This window comes from Dipodomys merriami, unplaced genomic scaffold (assembly GCF_024711535.1).
Source record: "Dipodomys merriami isolate MVZ:Mamm:240054 unplaced genomic scaffold, mDipMer1.0.p SCAF_99, whole genome shotgun sequence".
In the NCBI taxonomy this organism is placed as follows: domain Eukaryota; kingdom Metazoa; phylum Chordata; class Mammalia; order Rodentia; family Heteromyidae; genus Dipodomys; species Dipodomys merriami.
The window spans coordinates 3,074,487-3,096,243 of NW_027206612.1; the positions used below are offsets into that span (position 1 = coordinate 3,074,487).

The 21,757-nt window shown below is 53.3% G+C and overlaps 1 protein-coding gene across 2 annotated transcripts in view; it reads left to right on the forward strand.

The window, feature by feature from the left end:
* Eipr1 (EARP complex and GARP complex interacting protein 1) overlaps positions 1–21,757 on the forward strand; it is a 106,993-nt gene that overhangs the window by 57,013 nt on the left and 28,223 nt on the right. For both annotated transcript variants that reach the window (XM_070014669.1, XM_070014670.1), the window contains one exon: positions 15,562–15,718. In XM_070014669.1, coding sequence (XP_069870770.1) covers positions 15,562–15,718 — 157 coding nt within the window. The remainder of the gene's footprint in view (positions 1–15,561; positions 15,719–21,757) is intronic.

Sequence of the window (21,757 nt, forward strand, 5' to 3'; positions counted from 1 at the left end):
CCTGCCCCTCTCCACGGCTGGGCCGGGCCAGGCTGTCTCTGGTCTGCCCTTTACAGGTGAGGGGCTGTGAAGGCTGGCTGGGAGAGGGCTGTGGGTTAGGAGGAAGGTCAAGAACACTGCAGCACTGCTGGGGGTTGTTCACAGGAGATTCAGGGGCCTGAGCAGGTGGCTCCCACAGCCCCCGTGGCCTGTGGGGTGGAGGCAGCGCCCCGGTGGCCCTGGGTGTCCAGGCAGCGCAGGAGGCTGCAGCCTGTTTGTCGCCTGCCCCTTGCTGCCATGTCGGGCTGGGACAGGCCAGGACGTGGGTGAGGTTTGGGCCGTCAGGGGAGGTCAGGGTGGGTGAGCTGGGCCAGCCTGGGAGTCTGCGGGTTGGGCTGGCCTGACTCTGGGAGGCAGAAGCTGCACACTGGTCGTACACAGCGCCGACCGCTGCCCTCCGCTGCCTGCCTGATGAGACAGTGGTGAGGGCGAGGCGGCATCCGGGAACCAGCCGGGCAGAGCTGGGGCGGAGGTCTCTGTCCTCACTGAGGCTGTGCAGCCAGGACATGGGGAGGCCTCCAGTCTGAGTACAGAATAGCCCCCCGCCCCAGCTCAGCCCCTGTGGCTGCTCCACTCAGCCTCGTCTCTTAGGTTAGTCAGTCAATACCCGCATCGCAGTAGGCGGTTGGCACAGAGCCCGCGTTGTATCAGGGCAGTCTTGCTCCTGTCTCTTGTCCCAGTTGTGATGCTGCCGTCTGTGCTAGGCGGGTCAGAACGTCCCCACTGCTCCAGGCTGCCCCTCCTCCAGAGTGGTTCTGGTGAGATGCCTCCACTCATGCCCAGCGTTACTTCTGCACATTAAAGCAAGCTGAGAGCACTCCTCAGAACTTTGCCTGCTTGGATGTAGGCAAGTACTTTGGCACTTGAACCAGGCTTCCAGCCAGGTTTTTGCTAGCTATTTTGGAGACTTCATCTCCAGGCTGGCTTTGAACTGTGATCCTCATAAAGTAGCTATGATTATAAGTGTGAGCCTCCAGTGCTGGACTCTTTGGCATTTTTGGTTTGAACGTTTAATCCCCGTAGTACACACAGTTAATACTGGTGGGTGTGAGAGGGAGGGCCCTTGACTGCATCTGGGAGAGCCTGTCAGTGGACGGGGCAGGAAGACTGAGGCGTGGCTGGAGAGACCGTGTGGTGGCGGCTATTGCTTTTAATATTCCTTAGGCTTAGACTTTTATCTCCTGTTCAAACAACCTGAATTTAGAGACTACTGTTAACGGGAGCCCCTCAGCTGGAAACATCCTGTGGAGAACCAGTCCTTGAATTCACAGAGCGGCCTAGCACGGTTGTAGGCATGGATAAGCAGTCATCTTGACATCTTCTCAGAACCAACTGGCGTGGACCCCTGTACCCCAAGTGCCAAGGCAGCAAGTTCCATGTAGTGCTCACAAGTCAGTATCCAGTGCTGCTGTCTGCTGCAGGAAAGATGCTGCCCGGAATTGGGCCACTGTAGAAAAGCTGTCCTGCATCCAGGCTTTCAGAAAGCGGGTCCCAACATTGCTGTGCTCGCCTCCTAGAGAGGATGGGAGCAAGTATTCATAGCGCGGTGTTTATGCAAGTATAAAAACACTTGTGAGGGCTGGGAAAATGGCTCAGTGGTAGAGCACTTGCCTTGCATGCATGAGGCCCTGGGTCCGATTCCTCCGCACCACATAAGCAAAAAAGAAAAAAAGCTGGAAGTGGTGCTCTGGCTCAAGTGGTAGAGCACTAGCCTTGAGCTGAATTGCTGAGGGACAGCACCCAGGCCCAGAGTTCAGGCCCCATGACCAGACCCCCCAAAAAAACAAAAAAAATGAAAAACACTGGTGAAAGCTGTAGAAAGTCAGGACTTCTCCATCAGAGGCCGCTTCCACTTTGTGGGCACATATTTAGTGTCATCAATAAATCATCAGAGAAGAATCTTTAAAATCTCATCTGTACCAAAAAGGAAGTAAACAGTTCAGGTACCCTAAATTGAAATTTTTTTGTTATAATTAGGGAGTTGTACAAAGGAGTTACAACTCTATAAGTCAGGTTATGAGTACAGTGCTTCTTGGGTAATGTCACCCCCCATTTCCTCCCTCCTGTCCCAACCTACAAATTACATAGTTCTCCCTCCTTTGCCCCACCTAAAAGAAATGTTTCCTCTAAGTGGAAATATTTTAAACTATTTAAAATATTTGTCTTGAAAGAAAAGCTTGAGACAGAATGTCAGTCTGTGGTGGCCGGCGAGCTGGAGGCCAGCTCCCTGCCCGCTCCTCAGCCTCCTTGGCGTTGGAATTGGAGGTGTGTGCTGCTGCAGTCACAGTGTCTGTGACACTGGAGCCTGTTCATGTTAAGACGGGTTCTTTCAGCCCTGCCTTCCTCTCTTGAGGATTTTCTGTGTAAGTCATTGGAGTATGTGGGTGCTGTCAGCCTCAGGTCACAGGTGTGTGCTGTTTGCACTCTGCCACAGCGCCTGTGGGACTCTGGGTGTGGTGCCTGGCTGCACAGGCTGCCACTTCTTCCTGTGACATCCAAATGGCCTCACCCACCGTGGCTGGATGGCTCGAATCAGCCTTGGATTTGCGTTGAATGACTTTGGCGCTGGCTTTGCATTGGGAGCATATGTTTGCTTTGGCCTTTGTGGGAAGATGGCCCAGCTCTGTGTGAACCTCTTGTTCTCTGTGGTGGTATTCAGAAGGCCTGGCGCTCTTGTGTCCTCCTCTTTCTATGCTTGGGACATTAGGGAAGAATAAAATTGCACCTGGTGCTGGTGGCTCACACCTGTAATCCTAGCTACTCAGGAGGCTGAGATCTGAGCATCGCAGTCCTGAGCCATCCTGGGTAGGAAGGTCCATGAGACTCTTATCTCCAATTAACCACTAGAAAACCAGAAGTGGAATTGCTGTTCACAGTGGTAGAGTGCTGGCCTTGAGCAGAAAAGCCCAGGGACAGCACCTGGGCCCTGAATTTAAGCCCCACACTGACACGCACACAAAAGTGAAATTACTTTATGCTAATTCTTAGCTTGTCATTTTTGTGTTCTCTGGTATAGTTAATTTTTGTGCTGTATTCATGCTTGAGAAACACAGTTAACAATTATATTCAACTCTTTCACAGTTTTAACATGAAATGGGAAGGGTGTTTAAGTGCTCGGTAGGGTGTTGGACTTCTCATTTCATTTGTTCATTCAAGTTATGCACTACATATTTTGGCACAGTTTTAAATAAGCACATAAGTTAAGAATTCCTAAGGTTGGCGTGGTGTTGTAATCTCAGCATTTGAGAGGCTGAGGCATGAGAACGCTAAGTTTGAGGCCAGCCGGGGCTATTTAGCAAGACACAGTCCCTGGATTGAGATGGGATAGAAGACTAGAGAATAGAGTTCTGTATCTTTCTGGAGAATTGAAACTTTCATTATTATTATTAGACCTTTGCTCTTTTTGCCCTAAAAATCTATCTGGCTATTTTTTGTTGGTGCTGGTCCTGAGTCCCTGAGCTTCTTTTGCTCAAGGCTAGTGCTCTACCACTTGAGCCACAGCTCCACTTCTGATTTTCTTAAGAGTCATGGATTTTCCTGCCCAGGCTATCTTCACTCAGGATCCCTAGATTCAGCCTCTTGAGTAGGGAGGATTACAGGCCTGAGCTACCAGTCCTTGGCGATTAACGTGGTCAGTGTATTTTTTTCTGTTGCCTTTTGTGTTCTTAATTTTTAAGAGATTTTTTTGAAAGTATATAATTGTGCTGATTTTTTTCTTTAAATCCAGTTTGATACTCTCTAGCTAATGAATTAATTGAATTGTAGTCCATTGCAGTTACTGTAGTCTGTCTGGAATCTTTTCTCTCATCTTAGGTTGCATGTGATTTTGGTCTTTTTCCATTCTTTTGGTTGGCTATAGCTCGTGTCTGCTGCTCCACACCTGCTCTTTCCCCACATGATTACTCTTGAAGGGTTGCCATTTGTATTCAACATAAAGTCTGAAGTTAAGTATTAAGTGTTTTCCCCTCCAGTAATGTAAGAACCTAAGAGTGGTTTTTATCCTCTTTCCATTGCAGATATTTTATTGGCTAGTTCTTTTTGTTGTTGTCTTGTTTTTGTTAGTTTGCTTGTTTTTGCTGGGCCTAGGGTTTAAATTCAGGGCCTGGGTGCACTGTCCATATGCTTCTTTTTGCTCAAGACTAGTGCTCTACCACTTGAGCTACAACTCTACTTCTGGCTTTTTTTTGGTACTTGATTGGAGATAGGAGTCTCACAGTCTTTCCTGACTAGACTGGCTTTGAACTGTGATCTTTGGATCTCAGTCTCCTGAGCAGCTAGGATTGCAGGTGTGTGCCACCAGTGCCCAGTGCTTATTGACAGGTAGTTTCAACATTAAATGTAGTGGTTAATATCTGTATTTAGATGTTTTTGAAGCTTTTGCATATGCTTTCTCACCTTTTTTTCTTTGGGCAGTTCTAAGGGCTTGAACTCAGGGCCTTGCCCTTGTGAGGCAGGCTCTCTACCTCCCAGCCAGCCTCTGGCCCTGCCTTCCGCTTGTTGCTTTTAGGATAAGGTCTTGCTTCCTGCAGGTTCCAGAGTCCACCTACTCTTGGCTTCCCGTTGTTGCTGGGATCACAGATGTGCACCACTGCATTCAGCTTGCCCCTGTGGAGACGGGGTCTTCTGGACTTTTCTGTCACCCTGGCCCTCCCTATCTCAGCTTCCCACGTAGCTTGGGATGACAGACATCTGTCACCACATCGAGCTAGGGGTTCTGTCCAAGCTAACCTCAAGCTTTATGCTTCTATTTTCCCGAGTAACTTAAGATTATAGGCATAAGCCACCAGTACTTGCCTCCCAACTTTTCTTTCTTTTTTTCTTTTTGGTCAGTCATGGGGTTGAACTCTGAGCCTGGGCGCTGTCCCTCAGCTCTTGGGCTCAAGGCTAGCACTCTACCACTTGAGCCACAGCACCACTCTGGCTTTTTCTGCTTATGTGGTGCTGAGGAATCGAACCCAGGGCCTCATGCATGCGACGCAAGTGCTCTACCACTGAGCCACCTTCCCAGCCCCTCCCAGCTTTTTCTTAACTGTGGTGTAGACCTTCCCTTGGGGGTCAGGGGTCACTTACATGCTTTCTGAGGAACAGGGCTGGCCTTGCCTTCCTTGACGGTTGCTCAGAGGCTGCCTGTCTAGCTGTGCTGGCCCATTCTGCGGAGGCTCCTGCGGCGCACTGGGCACATCTGCTCTGAACCTGGGCGTAATTGCGGCTGCCTGGGAACTTTTATCTTCAGTATTCTGCATTTTTGCTACAACCAGTCCATAGGAATGGATTTGTTTTCATTATTTTACTTGTAAATAGTCCTGCCTTGGGAATTTGTGTCTTCTTCAGTTCTGGAACTTTCTTGGTATCTCCCTTAAGAAGTTATATATTCCTGCTCTGTTTTCCTGTGCACCCCACTTAGCTGTCTATAGCAAGAATAATGTCTGCTCCACATCCCAGCACCTAGTCTTCCTGCGCTTTCTGTTATTTTTTTCCGTCTTTACTTCAATCATTACATCTCCCCAGGTGATTCGAATCTGCTGTTAAAATAACCATTGCGACTTTGATTCCAGCAATTATAATTTGACTGTCTAGGTACATCGTTTGATTCTTTTAGAAATATTCCAGTTAAGTGGAAGGTGTGGTGACACAGGCTGGTAATCTTAGCTCTCTGGAGGCTGGGGCAGGAGGAGCTGCAGGTAAAGGTCAGACTGGGCCACTGTGAAGGGAGTGTCCAGCCAGCTTCTGGGCTAGCCAGTGGGAGGCCCCTGAAGTGAGCAGGGGAGCGGTGGCCGCCAGGGCTGCTCCGGGTGAGACTGCGCCGCCCAGCCTCAGGCCTCGAGGGAACCCGAGTACCACTGGAGTTGAGGCCTTCTGGAGCGGTATGGGTAAGAAGCCATGGTCCTGTGGAGAGTCACTGTCTGCGCGGCAGCCGGTCCCCTCAGGCCTTCACTGCCACAGCCCCTGCCACAGCGTCTGCACAGCGCGGGGCCTGCCCTGCGCACAGGACGTCTCCAAGAGCCTCGCTTGAAGGGTGTGCGGCTGTGTCCAGTGCTGCAGGCGGGAAGCTGAGGACAGGCCCAGGCCACAGTGGGCGAGAGCTGTAGAGTGTGAGACCCTGTGGGCCACACAGCTCCTTCTCATATTCTTCGCTGTGTCTTGTATTCCTGCTTCGTTCATAGCACACAATCTGACAGCAGGCCAGTGTCCACTCAACCCACGCCCAGGTCCCCATGGCCAGCCCAAGGAGGCCAGTGTCCACTCAACCCACACCCAGGTCTCCATGGTCAGCCCAAGGAGGCCAGTGTCCACTCAACCCACGCCCAGGTCCCCATGGCCAGCCCGAGGCCAGTGTCCACTTAACCCATGCCCAGGTCCCGTGGTCAGCCCAAGGAGGCCAGTGTCCACTCAACCCACGCCCAGGTCCCCATGGCCAGCCCAAGGAGGCCAGTGTCCACTTAACCCATGCCCAGGTCCCGTGGTCAGCCCAAGGAGGCCAGTGTCCACCCAGTGTACACTCAGGTCCCATGGCCAGTCCTAGAAGTGCTATAGGCTTTCAGCAGGACAGTAGACATGCACCTGCCAGAGAAGGTGGGTGGCTGCTGCTGCCGTGTCCTAGCTGGCCTGGTGAGCAGCACTGGCTGGGCGGCTCTCTAGGTGAGCGGCATTGACTGGGCTATGCTCAGCACTGGCTGAGCGGCTCTCTACATGAGCGGCACTGGCTGGGCGGCTCTCTACGTGAGCAGCACTGGCTGGGCTATGCTCAGCACTGGCTGGGCGGCTCTCTAGGTGAGCAGCACTGGCTGGGCTATGCTCAGCATTGGCTGGGCGGCCCCCTAGGTGAGCGGCACTGGCTGGGCGGCTCTCTAGGTGAGCGGCACTGGCTGGGCTATGCTCAGCACTGGCTGGGCGGCTCTCTAGGTGAGCGGCACTGGCTGGGTGAATTTCTATCCCATCTCCTCTCCGAGGGGTCCCCTCCCCCCCCCACCTTTTTCCAGCCTTGGGGCTTGAAGTCAGGCCTGTGAACTGTCCCTGAGCTTCTTTTGCTCAAGGCTAACACTCTACCACTTGATCCACAGTGCCATTTCTGGCTTTTCTGTGTATGTGGTACTGAAGAATCGAACCCAGGGCTTTATGCACGCTAGGCAAGCACTCTATCACTAAGCCATTCCCAGCCTATCTGTCCATCTTGTTGTTGGCTGTATGGCTTGAACTCAGGGCCTGAGTGCTGTCCTTGAATTTTTTTGCTCAAGGCTAGCTCTTCCACTCTGAACCACAGCAGCACTTCTAGTTTTCTGGTGGTTTATTGGAGATCCTCAGATCTTAGCCTCCTGAGTAGCTAGGATTATAGGCGCCTGCTTCTTGGTTATCTTTCTACCTCTCCTGCCCCCTGCCCAAGAGCCTCTCAGAGGCTGCCCTGTTCCCTCAGCCCTGCCTGGAGAGGGACAACAGGGTCCGTGCGGGGCAGACCGGATGCTAGGCTAGGACTCTTCATCTTGTCCCACACGCAGCCACTCTGTGGTCCGGTACAGGCAGCGGTATGGTCTGAACACAGTCTCGTCACAGTGTTTCAAAGGTGCTGTCCACCACGTTTTTAGTGACTGGTGCTCAGGGGTCCTCAAGCCCTGCCTTCTATCTGTCTTGGGTGTCGCTTAGTGGGAGGAGCTGGAGTCTTCCTCACTCACCTGCTCAACCTGCACAAGACCCGGGCGTGGCACCACCTCCAAACACAGCCCCTGGGTTCCCATGTGTGCAGCTGGGGAGGGCACAGGAGCCCTTCACCAAGCTCCATGCCTGTTCATGCTCACGAAGGCGCTAATCTCCTGTGAGCTCCTCTAAGCCCTGCCTGCCGAAGAGCCTCCCCCCCATGCCTCCTCCTCCCCCCAGCAGCCGCCTCAGGTTTGCCTCTTCCTTCCTTTCTCCTGATTATCTTTTTATCTCATTAAGTGTCTCCAGCTCTTGAGTTATGTGGAAAAAAATAGCAAGAGTTAAATTGGCCTTAAAGACACAACTTGGCATTTTCTCCTTTAAAGCAATGGGCTGTTCTGTGAGGTAAGAGGCTCCATTTGCCCTGATTCTGGAGCTGATGAGCTGTGTGAACTTGGAAAGGTCACTCCGTGCCACCCGGCCTCCGTTTCCTGGTCCAGGGTTTATCTGACTCCTTTCTAACCTGTTGTCTTGTGGCTCTCTCGCACTGTGTCAACACCCGTGTGTTTGCTGTGCATTGTGTGTTGCTTGGTTTTGTACTATGGGTGCACTGCTGTGGTAGGGTTTCTCACAGAGTCCGTGCTCTTGTTGTCTACAGTGATCTGTGTTCATACAGGCCTTGGTTTGTTTATAGAGCGCTTGTGCTTGAAAACTCTTTATAAATGACTAACTACCTTAAAGCTATAAAACAATTACTGATTCCTTATTGGAGACAGTACAGTTGATATATATTTGGGGGGGGTCTGAGGGCTTGGACTCAGGGCCTGGGTGCTGTCCCTGGACCTTTTTGCTCAAGGCTGGCATTCTACCACTTGAGCCACAGCTCCACTTTTGGCTTTTGGTGGTTAATTGGAGATAATGGGTTTTATAGACTCCTGGCCAGGCTGGCTTTAAACCAGGATCCTCAGATCTCAGCCTCCTAAGTAGCTAGGATTGTAGACATGAGCCACCAGAGCCCAGCTATAATTGCTATTTATACCATAAAAGCAATTGGTTAATTTTATATATCTTCAGATGAAGTGATAATCAAAGGAGGATGGTTTAAATTTAGCTCTGCCCAGTGATGTCCTCTTAAGCATTTCTCAGCCATGCCATTCTTTAAATTATGGGATTGTTCTTATTTTTTCTATTATTGTATTTTTTTGTTGGTCATGGGGCCTGATCTCTGGGCCTGGGCACTGTCCCTCAGCTCTTCGGCTCAAGGCTAGCGCTCTACCATTTGAGCCACAGTGCCACTTTCAGCTTTTTCTGCTTATGTGGTGCTGAGGAATCGAACCCAGGGTCTCATGCATGCAAGGCAGGCACTCTACCACTGAGCCACCTTCCCAGCCCCAGATTGTTCTTATTTTAATTAAAAAATATCCTATATTAATTGTAGAAGAGAGATTTCTATGTGACATTTCCATGCGTGTGTACAATGTGTCTAGAGCCAGTTGATCCCTGATCACTCCCTTGTCCCTCCCCCTTTGATAAAGCAGCTTCGGTGGGTTCACTGTTGTGACTTTGTCCATGCAGGTAAATTAGTTCTTCCACACCTCATCTCCACGCATACCTCACTCCTACAGGGGCCTATGCCAACGGAGCCGACCTAACGTTTCTGTCATTCTTTGCTTTTCTTTTTTAAGTGTATATTAATTTTACCAGGGGTTTTGCCATGTTATTTCAGAAGTGTTCAGAAAGCTCTCTCCGTTGTTTCCTGCTTTCCTGGGCCTGGCCTGGTTTTGTCCAGGGGGTGGGACAGGGAGGGGGGGGGCTTGGGCGCTGTGCTTAGAGGCTCCATAGGCTGCGATGTGAATTCAGCCCAGTGTCTTCACAGAACCTAATATCAACATGGTATTGAATCAGATGAAGATAAATTTCTCTCTGCTTATTACAGTGTTTCCTACTCAAGACCTGGTTTTCCTCCTTTTTTTTTTCTATTTTTTTTATTGTGATTAAGTTGGTTACATAATTCCCCAAATTTCACAGTATTGTGGGATAGTGATGCTTAGTTAAAATCACAAACACATTCTAACTTTCATGGAGCAAATTGTCTATCATGGTCTATAACATTTTTTTTTTTTTTTTGGGTCAGGTCGTGGGGCCTGAACTCTGGGCCTGGGCACTGTCCCTTAGCTCTTCAGCTCAAGGCTAGCGCTCTACCACTTGAGCCACAATGCCATTTCCAGCTTTTTTCTTTTTGCTTATGTGGTGTGGAGGAATCGAACCCAGGGCCTCAGGCATGCAAGGCAAGCGCTGTACCACTGAGCCAACTTCCCAGCCCACGGTCTATAACATTAATGAGTTCTATGAGCTTTGCAATATAGTTATTTCTTCCACATTGGGTGATGTGTACATTTCTTTTGTTTTGCATAGCATCAGCTGTTCCCTCTTTCCCACTCGTTCCCTCCCTCCCATCGCTGCCATTGAGTTGCTTAGTTCATTTTGGTCAATGTCCAGTGCAGCTGATGGGTCCCGCTGGTGTAGGTTTTTCCCTGATTCCCTCTAGTTCTGTGTCATCCTCCTGGTTCCCCTCTGGCGTACACATATATACCATACATGTGGTCAGCAGCATGGGGTTATTTAGTAGTGATTCGACCAGATGAGTGGAAGTCCTTTGTTTCTTAAGTCTTGTTAATTTTGTCATATCACCTTACATTTTGGATTTAATATCCACTTATCAGGGAGACCATGTGGTTTTCCTTCTTGAAAGCACCATAGTCTCTGTGCTATGTGTGATGTATGCTGAGTGCTCTGAGGAGATGCATGGAGCTGTGGAAACCCTCAGAGCTCCAGAACCAGCTGGTGTGTCTGGGCCTGTTTCCCACCACCTCCTTAGTGCCACTTACCTTGAATGCCGTCGCTTTTGCGGGCTGGGGTCTGAGGATGCCTGCTGTGTTCCTGGGACCTGGAGAGCTCCCTCTGCGGTTTCTCCGGGGTGGGGGAGGGAGGCCCCCGTGGCATGTACCTCTGACTCTCTGGTCTTCTTAGGGGCTCATTCCCGTTTACAGTTTTCACTAAGGGACTTTGAACTTGTACCCACCATATTTTCAATTTTAAGTTCTGGAAAGAAAATTTTGTTTCAGAAAATCTTAAGGTTTTCATGCAGATGAAATTTTCCCCTTTTTTCTTTATATTCACTACACTTTAGAAAGCATTGGTTTAGTAGCATTTTGCAAAGTGTCTAGTAAGGTTTGTGTGTGAGACCCTGCACTTTTTGTTCTGTTCTGCCTTGCCTGGAGTACCTCCTCGAAGGCTGCCTCTGCTCTGGCACGCCCGCTGCAGCGTGTCAGTGTGTGCAGGCTCTGCTCTGGCACACTCGCTGCAGCGTGTCAGTGTGTGCAGCCTCCCTCTGGCACACCCGCTGCAGTGTGTCAGTGTGTGCAGCCTCCCTCTGGCACGCCCGCTGCAGTGTGTCAGTGTGTGCAAGCTCCCTCTGGCACGCCCGCTGCAGTGTGTCAGTGTGTGCAGCCTCCCTCTGGCACGCCCGCTGCAGTGTGTCAGTGTGTGCAGGCTCTGCTCTGGCACGCCCGCTGCAGTGTGTCAGTGTGTGCAGGCTCTGCTCTGGCACGCCCGCTGCAGTGTGTCCGTGTGTGCAGCCTCCCTCTGGCACGCCCGCTGCAGTGTGTCAGTGTGTATAGCCTCTGCTCTGGCACGCCCGCTGCAGTGTGTCAGTGTGTGCAGGCTCTGCTCTGGCACACCCGCTGCAGTGTGTCACTGTGTGCAGCCTCTGCTCTGGCACGCCCGCTGCAGTGTGTCAGTGTGTGCAGGCTCTGCTCTGGCACACCCGCTGCAGTGTGTCAGTGTGTGCAGGCTCTGCTCTGGCACACCCGCTGCAGTGTGTCAGTGTGTGCAGGCTCTGCTCTGGCACACCCGCTGCAGCGTGTCAGTGTGTGCAGCCTCTGCTCTGGCACGCCCGCTGCAGTGTGTCAGTGTGTGCAGCCTCCCTCTGGCACGCCCGCTGCAGTGTGTCAGTGTGTGCAGGCTCTGCTCTGGCACACCCGCTGCAGTGTGTCAGTGTGTGCAGGCTCTGCTCTGGCACGCCCGCTGCAGTGTGTCAGTGTGTGCAGCCTCTGCTCTGGCACGCCCGCTGCAGTGTGTCAGTGTGTGCAGCCTCTGCTCTGGCACGCCCGCTGCAGTGTGTCAGTGTGTGCAGCCTCCCTCTGGCACGCCCGCTGCAGTGTGTCAGTGTGTGCAGCCTCCCTCTGGCACGCTCGCTGCAGTGTGTCAGTGTGTGCAGGCTCTGCTCTGGCACACCCGCTGCAGTGTGTCAGTGTGTGCAGGCTCCCTCTGGCACGCCCACTGCAGTGTGTCAGTGTGTGCAGGCTCTGCTCTGGCACGCCCGCTGCAGTGTGTCAGTGTGTGCAGGCTCTGCTCTGGCATGCCCGCTGCAGTGTGTCAGTGTGTGCAGCCTCCCTCTGGCACACCCGCTGCAGTGTGTCAGTGTGTGCAGCCTCCCTCTGGCACGCCCGCTGCAGTGTGTCAGTGTGTGCAGGCTCTGCTCTGGCACGCCCGCTGCAGTGTGTCAGTGTGTGCAGCCTCCCTCTGGCACGCCCGCTGCAGTGTGTCAGTGTGTGCAGGCTCCCTCTGGCACGCCCGCTGCAGTGTGTCAGTGTGTGCAGGCTCTGCTCTGGCACACCCGCTGCAGTGTGTCAGTGTGTGCAGCCTCCCTCTGGCACGCCCGCTGCAGTGTGTCAGTGTGTGCAGCCTCCCTCTGGCACGCCCGCTGCAGTGTGTCAGTGTGTGCAGCCTCCCTCTGGCACGCCCGCTGCAGTGTGTCAGTGTGTGCAGGCTCTGCTCTGGCACGCCCGCTGCAGTGTGTCAGTGTGTGCAGGCTCTGCTCTGGCACGCCCGCTGCAGTGTGTCAGTGTGTGCAGGCTCCCTCTGGCACGCCCGCTGCAGTGTGTCAGTGTGTGCAGGCTCTGCTCTGGCACACTCGCTGCAGTGTGTCAGTGTGTGCAGGCTCTGCTCTGGCACACCCGCTGCAGTGTGTCAGTGTGTGCAGGCTCTGCTCTGGCACACCCGCTGCAGTGTGTCAGTCTGTCCAGCCTCCCTCTGGCACGCCCGCTGCAGTGTGTCAGTCTGTCCAGCCTCCCTCTGGCACGCCCACTGCAGTGTGTCAGTGTGTGCAGGCTCTGCTCTGGCACACCCGCTGCAGTGTGTGCAGCCTTCTTCCTGGCTGTCCAGTCTCCTTATTCACGGAAGCATCTCAGCAGTTACGGTGTAAAACTCGGTGAGGTATCCATCTGTGGGCGACGGAGAAGTGTGCGGTGCATGCACCATGCTCTTTTCAGTACTGAAAAGAGAGGTGCCGATCTTCCCACTTACATGTAAAGTTGAAATATTCCCGGGACAGGAGCCGAGAGGAGAATGGGGCTGCTAGCGATGGCACAGGGAAGGGGAGAGTGGGACACTGAAACAAAAGCTTCAATTATACTCAGGAGTGAGCTCCAGTCTGTTGTACGTCATGGAGAGAGTAGCACTGTATTGTAACTCTGAAAATCAGAGGATAGATTTTGTGTTCCCAGAACAAAAAAGTATGTAAAGCAATTCATATCGGCTTGATTTAGCCGTTTCACGATGGAAACATAGATCAAAGCATGGTTTTATGCCATAAGTACATATGATTTTCATGAATGGAAAACGGAAGTACACTGCACCATGTGCGTGTGCTCAGCCTGGCCAAGTTGGCATAGGGGTAGCCAGGCCTCGGAGCTCAGCTGCCTCTGCTTGTGTTGAAAGGAGGATGGTGTGATCTGTGGTCCTGGGCCGCTCCTGTGTGCTTCCTGGCCGAGTGTGGTCCCAGGCCGCCCCGTGGTGGAGTGTTGTGCTCAAAGCTGCCAGCTCTCTCTGGTGATTTTCGTGTTTCCAGGACATCTCTGCGAACCTCATGGGCTCTACAGAAAGACTGTGTGGCTAAATTTCAGCTAGAATCTCTTGTCTGGAGCAAGGCTATCGTTCGTGATGCTGCCATACCTAAAGGCTTGTTTCTGTAGTGTAGTGGTTGTCGCGTTCGCCCCACATTAATGGTAGAAATGTAACTGTTAAGATGCAGGTGCATGGAGACAGACCAGTGACATTTGTCATTCTTTTCCTTTAAGTCAAAATTTTACATTTTCTTGGAATAGCTATGAAATTAGCACTGAATTTGGAATCAGAAAGCCTTGGTTGAAATCCTGAGCGGTATTAGTAATATTCATGAAGTTGGTAATTTCATCATAGATGTCCACTATACTTCTGGTGTTCACTCGAAGACCATCACATGTGGTGATATAGCATGATCTCTTCATTTTTTAATGCATAGATGCTTCATTAATCTGATAAGCTACCTTAATTTTTAAAATGATCTTTGAATACTTGTACAAAGAAGGTACTATTTAACAAAGTGGTTTATAAATACAGTGTATCTTGATTGGAACATCCTCACCTCCCTTTTTTGTTGTTACATGAGTAAGGTAGTGAGTACATTTTCTCTTGAGCATTGTTACCCCCTTTTGTTTTTCCCCTACCATTCCTTCCCTCCCCACCTCCCCAACTCCTCCCGCCCTCCTCCAAAGTGGTAAAGTTCTTTTTCAACATAGTGTCTTGTACATCTCATTGTTACAATGGGTCAACCTGTATCCTTATTTCAGCATTTTGTTATTTCCCTTCCCCTCCCCAAATTAGAAAAATGTACATACAAGATTCAGGGCACTGGAATCAAATACAGTAAAAACAGGGGCTATACCATGAGGGAAGAACATACAAAAGAAACCAATCACACAGTACATTATAAGTACATTAAAAACAACAGCAAGAAAGATAAAACCTCGTGTCCCTATTTTGGGGTTCATTTTGCTTAGCATCATCTTATCTGGTCATATGTACATAGCTTTTGACCTTTTCTGCTTGTCCTAGACAAGGAAAACTATGGAACCTATGTTTCTTTGGGCCTGGCTGGCTTCACTTAATATAATTTTTCCAAGTCTTTCCCTTTCCTAACAAATGGGGTGGCCTCACCTCCCTTTGACCCTTCCCTTTTCTTAATTTTGTGGTATACTCAATGAAGTGCAATGTGTGGTTTCTTTTCTTGTGGGAAATGTAAGCAATACTGCTCAGTAGTGTTTCTTTCTTGTTCTAACATTATTATATATTCTTCATGGCAATGATTTAATTTTGGAACATTCATTGAGATTGTCTTTAGGAGGAAAAGGAGGGTGTTTCACATGTGAAAAAATGTCAATGGAAAGTAAAGTTTGAAAGTGTTTCTGTTTAGGAATTCAGATGGTCACATTGAGAGGCTAGAGGCTGAGACCTGGCGCCCTGCACATCCTAAAGAGTGCTGGCTAGCTCTTCTCAGCTGCTTTGATCACTTTTGATCACTTCCTCCCCTAGAGCCTCTGGGAATGGCGGGGGAGCTGCGAGGCCGGGCTGGCCTCTGCTGCCAGTACCTCGGTGGTCCTGCCTGTGGCCGCACTCCTCACCACCTGAGGTAAATGTAATGCCTGCAGCAGTGTTTCCACACGGAGAGTCTCAGGCCTAAAGTTGTGAGTGCTGCCATCCCAGACACATGCCTGTCATTATAGCGTGTGTTGCCATGTTGCCCTCATTTTGAAGAACTGCTGAAGAAGGGTGGGAGGACATGGATGCTGAGGCCATTAAACCTTCTTCTGACACTGGATGTTGGTCTGTAAGACTTGGACAGGTGGGCTCAGGGCCACCCAGGCCGAGCCTCTGTGTGTGTGGACTTGGCCCCGGCCCCAGGCCGCCTGCAGCGCTAGTGCTTTATGGAGCAGATGTGCCTGGCTTGTGGCTTGCCGAGTGTCGATGTGCTGGCTGCGGACTGCGCCCCGCTGACTTTGCTCTGTTTTCCAGCTTCAGACAGCCGCGTCCTGGCGTGTGCAGCCGTGTGGAGGATGCCCAAGGAGCTGGAATCCGGCAACCACGAGTCTCCCGACGACTCCGCCAGCACCGCGCAGACCCTGGAGCTGCTCTGTCACCTTGACAACGGGGCCCAGAGCAGCGTGGCCTGGTAGGGTGCTGCGTGTACTCACACCCAGAGCGAGCCTGCAGGCTGCTCGGTGCCGCAGGGCCCTCCCTCCCTGGCAAGGGCTCCTGCCTCTCAGAGCATGCCACATGTTGGTTTGGGCTCTTGTCCCCCATGTTTCCTACAGTAGCCACATTGTGGAGCCTGCAGGTGTCGTGGCGGGCCTGGGATCCAGCCGCCCCTCATCTGAGAGAGTTCCCATAGTCGCCTGATGGAGTGGTGACAAATGATCTGCTACGTCAGCGTGCCCAGATCCTCCGGGTCTTCTTCCTGCCTTATCCTCCTGTCAGTCACAGGGAGACGTGGCTGCCACCCACGGAGGCTCCAGGACAGGGCTCCCTTGTGGGTCTGGGCCTGGGAGTAGTATCGTGAACGTTGCTGCGGTCCGGCTGCTTGGGGCTGGTGCAGTTGGGGGGGCAGTTATTTCATGACTGGTGCTCCCACCTAGCCAGTGATCGCGTCCTCCCACGGAGGACCTGCGTGGGAGGTTACTTGGTCTTACAGAGGCCACTGGGTTCCAAAGCCCCAGGAGACATAGCCTTGACACTGTGCCGAACCACTGTCAGATCATATAGCCCCCCCAGCGTCTGCGTTCCACACCCTGGCCAGTTCCTAAAGCAGACCCTTGTGTGTGCACGCATGTTCCCAAGGCTGAGCTCACTGGGGCACACAGGGGAGCCACAGGACAGGCTAGCCATCACAGGCTGGGCGGGAGGTGGAGGTCCTGTGTAGAGATGCCAGTACCGTGATGTGGGCCGTGCAGAGACCAGAGCTGCCTGGAGACTAGAGCTGTCCAGGAGGGCACGTTGTGCTCGCGTGCCTGGTGGGGACCTGATATTTGCGTGTCACACTCAGTCATCCACACGTCCATGCATCCATGAATGACAGACTGCTGTTTGTATTTAAACACACGCAGACCAGCTGGCCCCAGATGCACCTGGGTGTTACTGTGTGGGTTTTGCTGCCTTTGTGCAAAGCCTTCTTGAAATCTCTCCTGCTACCCACTTCACTATTGCATGTTCTTTTTCTTCTCATCCGCTGTTGAGTGTCTTCCTGTGAGGTAGCTGTAGGTTGGCCACAGTACATAGGACCCGTGACCTCTCTGTCCATGGTAATGGTGCTCCAGCAGGAGGCGGCTGGTGCGCGTCACTGCCCGGCCAGCTCTCTCAGGCCCAGGTACACAAGGGCTCAGCTCTGTTCATTGTTGCCGTGTGTGTGGTCCCATCACCAGGCAGAGCAGCCATCCAGGGGCCCCTGTGCCTTTTACAGGTATAGGCACCCCTCCTCCGCCAGCCCTGTCCTGACCAGTGCTAATCCCACATTTGTTTTCTTTTTCAAGACCAGGTCTGTAGTTTGGTATCTGATGTTTTTGCTCATTGGCTGGTGCTCTACCGCCTGAGCCACACCTCCAACCCCTGTAGTTGCTATTTTGCTTTGTGTGCCAGGTGAAGGATGTTGAGGTTCTCCCCGTTTTGCAGTTAGGAACAAAGCTGATGTTCCTGTCACGTGTCACATGTACATCTAATGTACACCTTCATCTCTCCTGGCTGAATGCCCCAGGATCAGAGACTCATTGCTGCTGCTTTCTTTAAAAACAGTGCACACTGCACCGTTCTCGAGTGACTGTACATCTGGTGTCCCCCGCAGTGTGAGGGCCACGCGTGCTCTCGCTTTCTCTAGTGGTGGCACAGTTTTATCATTAGACCTGGGATTCATTTCTACAAATTTAGGCCAGTGGGTACAAGGGACGTAAAGGGTGCTGTTTGGAGGGAACAGGAGGCAGTCAGCAGTGTTTTGGGGTGTGTGTGTTGTCTTTTGAGGTGTAAAGTGGCAATGAGGAGGCTCAGGAAGAAGGGCTCTCAGCGCTTCCTGCCAGAGTGCTGGAGACGGCTGCAGACCCCTGCACTCGGTGGTCTCTTCTGCAGAACTAGAGCTGGTGCCACCCCTCCCCTGCCGAGGGAAAGGCGTTCGGGGGTGCACCTTGAGCCTGCCTCACTGTTCGCGGGTTGGTTTGTTCTGTTGGGGCCGTGCACTCTTACTTGGCCTTTTCACTCAAGGCTGGCACTCTACCACTTGAACTATATCTCTACCAAAAGGTGGCTAATTGGATATATGGGTCTCATTGATTTCTTGCCTGGGCTGGCTTTGAACTGTGATCCTCAGATCTCAGTCTCCTGGGTTATAAGTATGAGCCACCGGTACCCAACTGTTACTGTTGGCTTTATTTGCAGCAGTCTGAAGTCCTAACTCAGGATGGCCCTCATGCCCATTTCAGCCCTCCAGCAAGCAGAGTTCAGATGGGGCTCATGGTAGCCAGTGACGCCTTGGTCTCCCTGTATGTATCAAAGGCCTGCGATCCAGTGTGCTCACTTGTCCTTCAGGCGAGGTCCAGAGCTCAGCTTCCTGTGGAGACGGGCCTGGGAGCACAGCAGGGCCTGTCGTTACCTGCACTAATCACCCCTGCAGTCCCTCAACTCTCCAGAACAAACTACATCTCTGACCCGGAGCTGAGGCTTCACAGCTCCTGCGGCAGGACTTCTGTGTGGAAATGGGGTGCTCTCCATGTATGCTAAGAAAAGTAATCACGTAAGGCGTGAGCATGGGCAGCCCTCTGTCCCTGCTGGCCTGGCTTTCTGCCCTGTGGGGCTGCATGTTGAGCTTACTTCAGTGCCTTGCTTCCTACAGATAGAGCTGATGGCTTTCTAGCTCTGTTTTGCTTCCAAACCATTCTCTAAAGTAGTCACTCTCTACTGGTCCTGAGTGTGCATCATTCCCCATCCCTGTTCCTCTCAGTAAGCACCTTTGCTCAGCTCCGCCTTCGTTCCTGCCTGTGTGTGATGCTCTGAACACCAGGGACAGTGCCATGCAGGGAGGCCTGGGCGTGGGAGGGCACAGTGATGTGGACCCTGTCCCAAGGCTTTGCATACCGGCCTCATTGAGTGGCCCTGTGAAGTGGGCTGCCGCTGCCCCGCAGTCAGGGAGGGGAGGAGAGTGTCCGGCGCTGGCTCACTCTCCAGTGGTGCTGGGGTTCCTGGCTGACCCTTGCTCCAGAAGCACCCACGGACATACCATCCACACAAGCAGAAGCTGGGCTCCCTCACAGCTCGCCTTGGGGCTGGAGGCCGTTTCAGCTGCTAGGCATAGAGACCTGCTTCATTGGAGTAGGCTTATCTTCTTAGCCTCGAACTTGTCCTTCTCGAAGGCAGGTGGGAACAAGCTGGACTTCATGGGGGAGAGGCCTCTTTCTTCCCTAATATGTTTCTCATCCCCTCCTGCTCGTTCTCTTCAGTCTGCTGGCAGTTAGTTGCTCTGGAGAGCAATGGACTTGGGTGTAGTTAGGCACAGACTTCAGATCCACAGCAGTGACCCGTCCTGCAGTGACCCGTCCCGCAGTGACCCCCATCCCGCAGTGACCCATTCCGCAGTGACCCGTTCCGCAGTGACCCAACCTGCAGAGACTCGTCCTGCCCTCCCCTTTCCTCCTTCAGTGACCCGTCCCGCCCTCCCCTTTCCTCCTGCAGTGACCTGTCCTGCCCTCCCTTTCCTCCCGCAATGACCCGTCCTGCAGTGACCCGACCTGTCCTGCCCTCCCTTTCCTCCCGCAATGACCCGTCCTGCAGTGACCCATCCTGCAGAGACTCGTCCTGCCCTCCCCTTTCCTCCTTCAGTGACCCGTCCCGCCCTCCCCTTTCCTCCCGCAATGACCCGTCCCGCCCTCCCCTTTCCTCCCGCAGTGACTCGTCCTGCCCTCCCCTTTCCTCCCGCAGTGACCCGTCCTGCAGTGACTCGTCCTGCAATGACCCGTCCCGCAGTGACTCGTCCTGCCCTCCCCTTTCCTCCTGCAGTGACCCGTCCTGCAGTGACCCATCCTGCAGTGACCCGTCCGTCCCGCAGTGACCCGTCCTGCAATGACCCATCCCGCAGTGACTCGTCCTGCCCTCCCTTTCCTCCTGCAGTGACCCGTCCCACAGTGACTCGTCCTGCCCTCCCTTTCCTCCTGCAGTGACCCGTCCGACAGTGACTCGTCCTGCCCTCCCTTTCCTCCTGCAGTGACCCGTCCCGCAGTGACCCGTCCTGCCCTCCCCTTTCCTCCCGCAGTGACCCGTCCTGCAGTGACCCATCCCACAGTGACCCGTCCCGCAGTGACCCGTCCTGCCCTCCCCTTTCCTCCTGCAGTGACCCGTCCTGCAGTGACCCGTCCTGCAGTGACCCGTCCCGCAGTGACCCGTCCTGCCCTCCCCTTTCCTCCTGCAGTGACCCGTCCTGCAGTGACCCGTCCTGCAGTGACCCGTCCTGCAGTGACCCGTCCTGCCCTCCCCTTTCCTCCTGCAGTGACCCATCCCGCAGTGATCCGTCCCGCAGTGACTCGTCCTGCAGTGACTCGTCCTGCAATGACCCGTCCTGCAGTGACTCGTCCTGCCCTCCCCTTTCCTCCTGCAGTGACCCGTCCTGCAGTGACTCATCCTGCAATGACCCGTCCCGCAGTGACTCGTCCTGCCCTCCCCTTTCCTCCTGCAGTGACCCGTCCTGCAGTGACCCGTCCGTCCCGCAGTGACCCGTCCTGCAATGACCCATCCCGCAGTGACTCGTCCTGCCCTCCCTTTCCTCCTGCAGTGACCCGTCCCACAGTGACTCGTCCTGCCCTCCCTTTCCTCCTGCAGTGACCCGTCCCACAGTGACTCGTCCTGCCCTCCCTTTCCTCCTGCAGTGACCCGTCCCGCAGTGACCCGTCCTGCAGTGACCCGTCCTGCCCTCCCTTTCCTCCTGCAGTGACCCGTCCCGCAGTGACCCGTCCCGCAGTGACCCGTCCCGCAGTGACCCGTCCTGCCCTCCCTTTCCTCCTGCAGTGACCCGTCCTGCAGTGACCCGTCCCGCAGTGACCCGTCCCGCAGTGACCCGTCCCGCAGTGACCCGTCCTGCAGTGACCCGTCCCGCAGTGACCCGTCCTGCCCTCCCTTTCCTCCTGCAGTGACCCGTCCCGCAGTGACCCATCCCGCAGTGACCCGTCCTGCAGTGACCCGTCCCGCAGTGACCCGTCCTGCAGTGACCCGTCCCACAGTGACCCGTCCGTCCCGCAGTGACCCGTCCTGCAATGACCCGTCCCGCAGTGACCTGTCCTGCCCTCCCTTTCCTCCTGCAGTGACCCGTCCCGCAGTGACCCATCCTGCAGTGACCCGTCCTGCAGTGACCCGTCCTGCAGTGACCCGTCCTGCAGTGACCCGTCCTGCCCTCCCCTTTCCTCCCGCAGTGACCCGTCCTGCAGTGACCCATCCCACCCTCTCCTGATGCGGGCTTCCTACTCTCTTTCTGGCTCTCCATTAGTTAAATGTGGTGAGCTTTCTTTGAACAGTGCCAGGGACTTAATTCTGAATGAATTAGAGATAAATGCAGACCTTCCTCCTCTGTGGTCCCCTGTACATTTTGATAACATACCAGCCTCTGTGTAAGGCAGCTGCCATGCCCGGGCACAGGCTCGGAACTTCAGGTCACCTGACAGATCTCTCTGCCACAGTCAGTCAGTCAGTACTAGCTGAGCACTTGTCCCCAGGGATGGTGAGGTCAAAGTGCACCTCCCCGGTGGTGATGTCTGGCCAACTTAAGTGCATCCTATAGTCTGCATTTCAGGTATGTCTATTAGACCTCTCTGCAAGAAGATGGGATATAGGCATGTAAATAAAATGAATAGAATTCACCTCATCTCAGGCAAAGAACTGAGAGTAGAAGAGAGAACTGATGCATACCTAAGATTCCGTAGCACAGTCTCACCCTTGAAGAGAGGCTGGGGAAAGTCTCCAAAGCCCTTAAGTTGGGTGTGGTTATTCCTCCACAACAAACTAGGGTTCTTGAGAAACCTGATAGCAGTACAGAGTGGACATGTTAACACTGGTCATTGACAGCAGGCCTATCAAATTCTCCAGTGTCTGCGGTGATGCCTGACAAGGCGTCTCCTGGAGCGCTGTGGGTAGGAGGGGCCTGTACAGTGATCACCATGGCCATGGGTTCCGTGAGCATTAGCCCCATCAG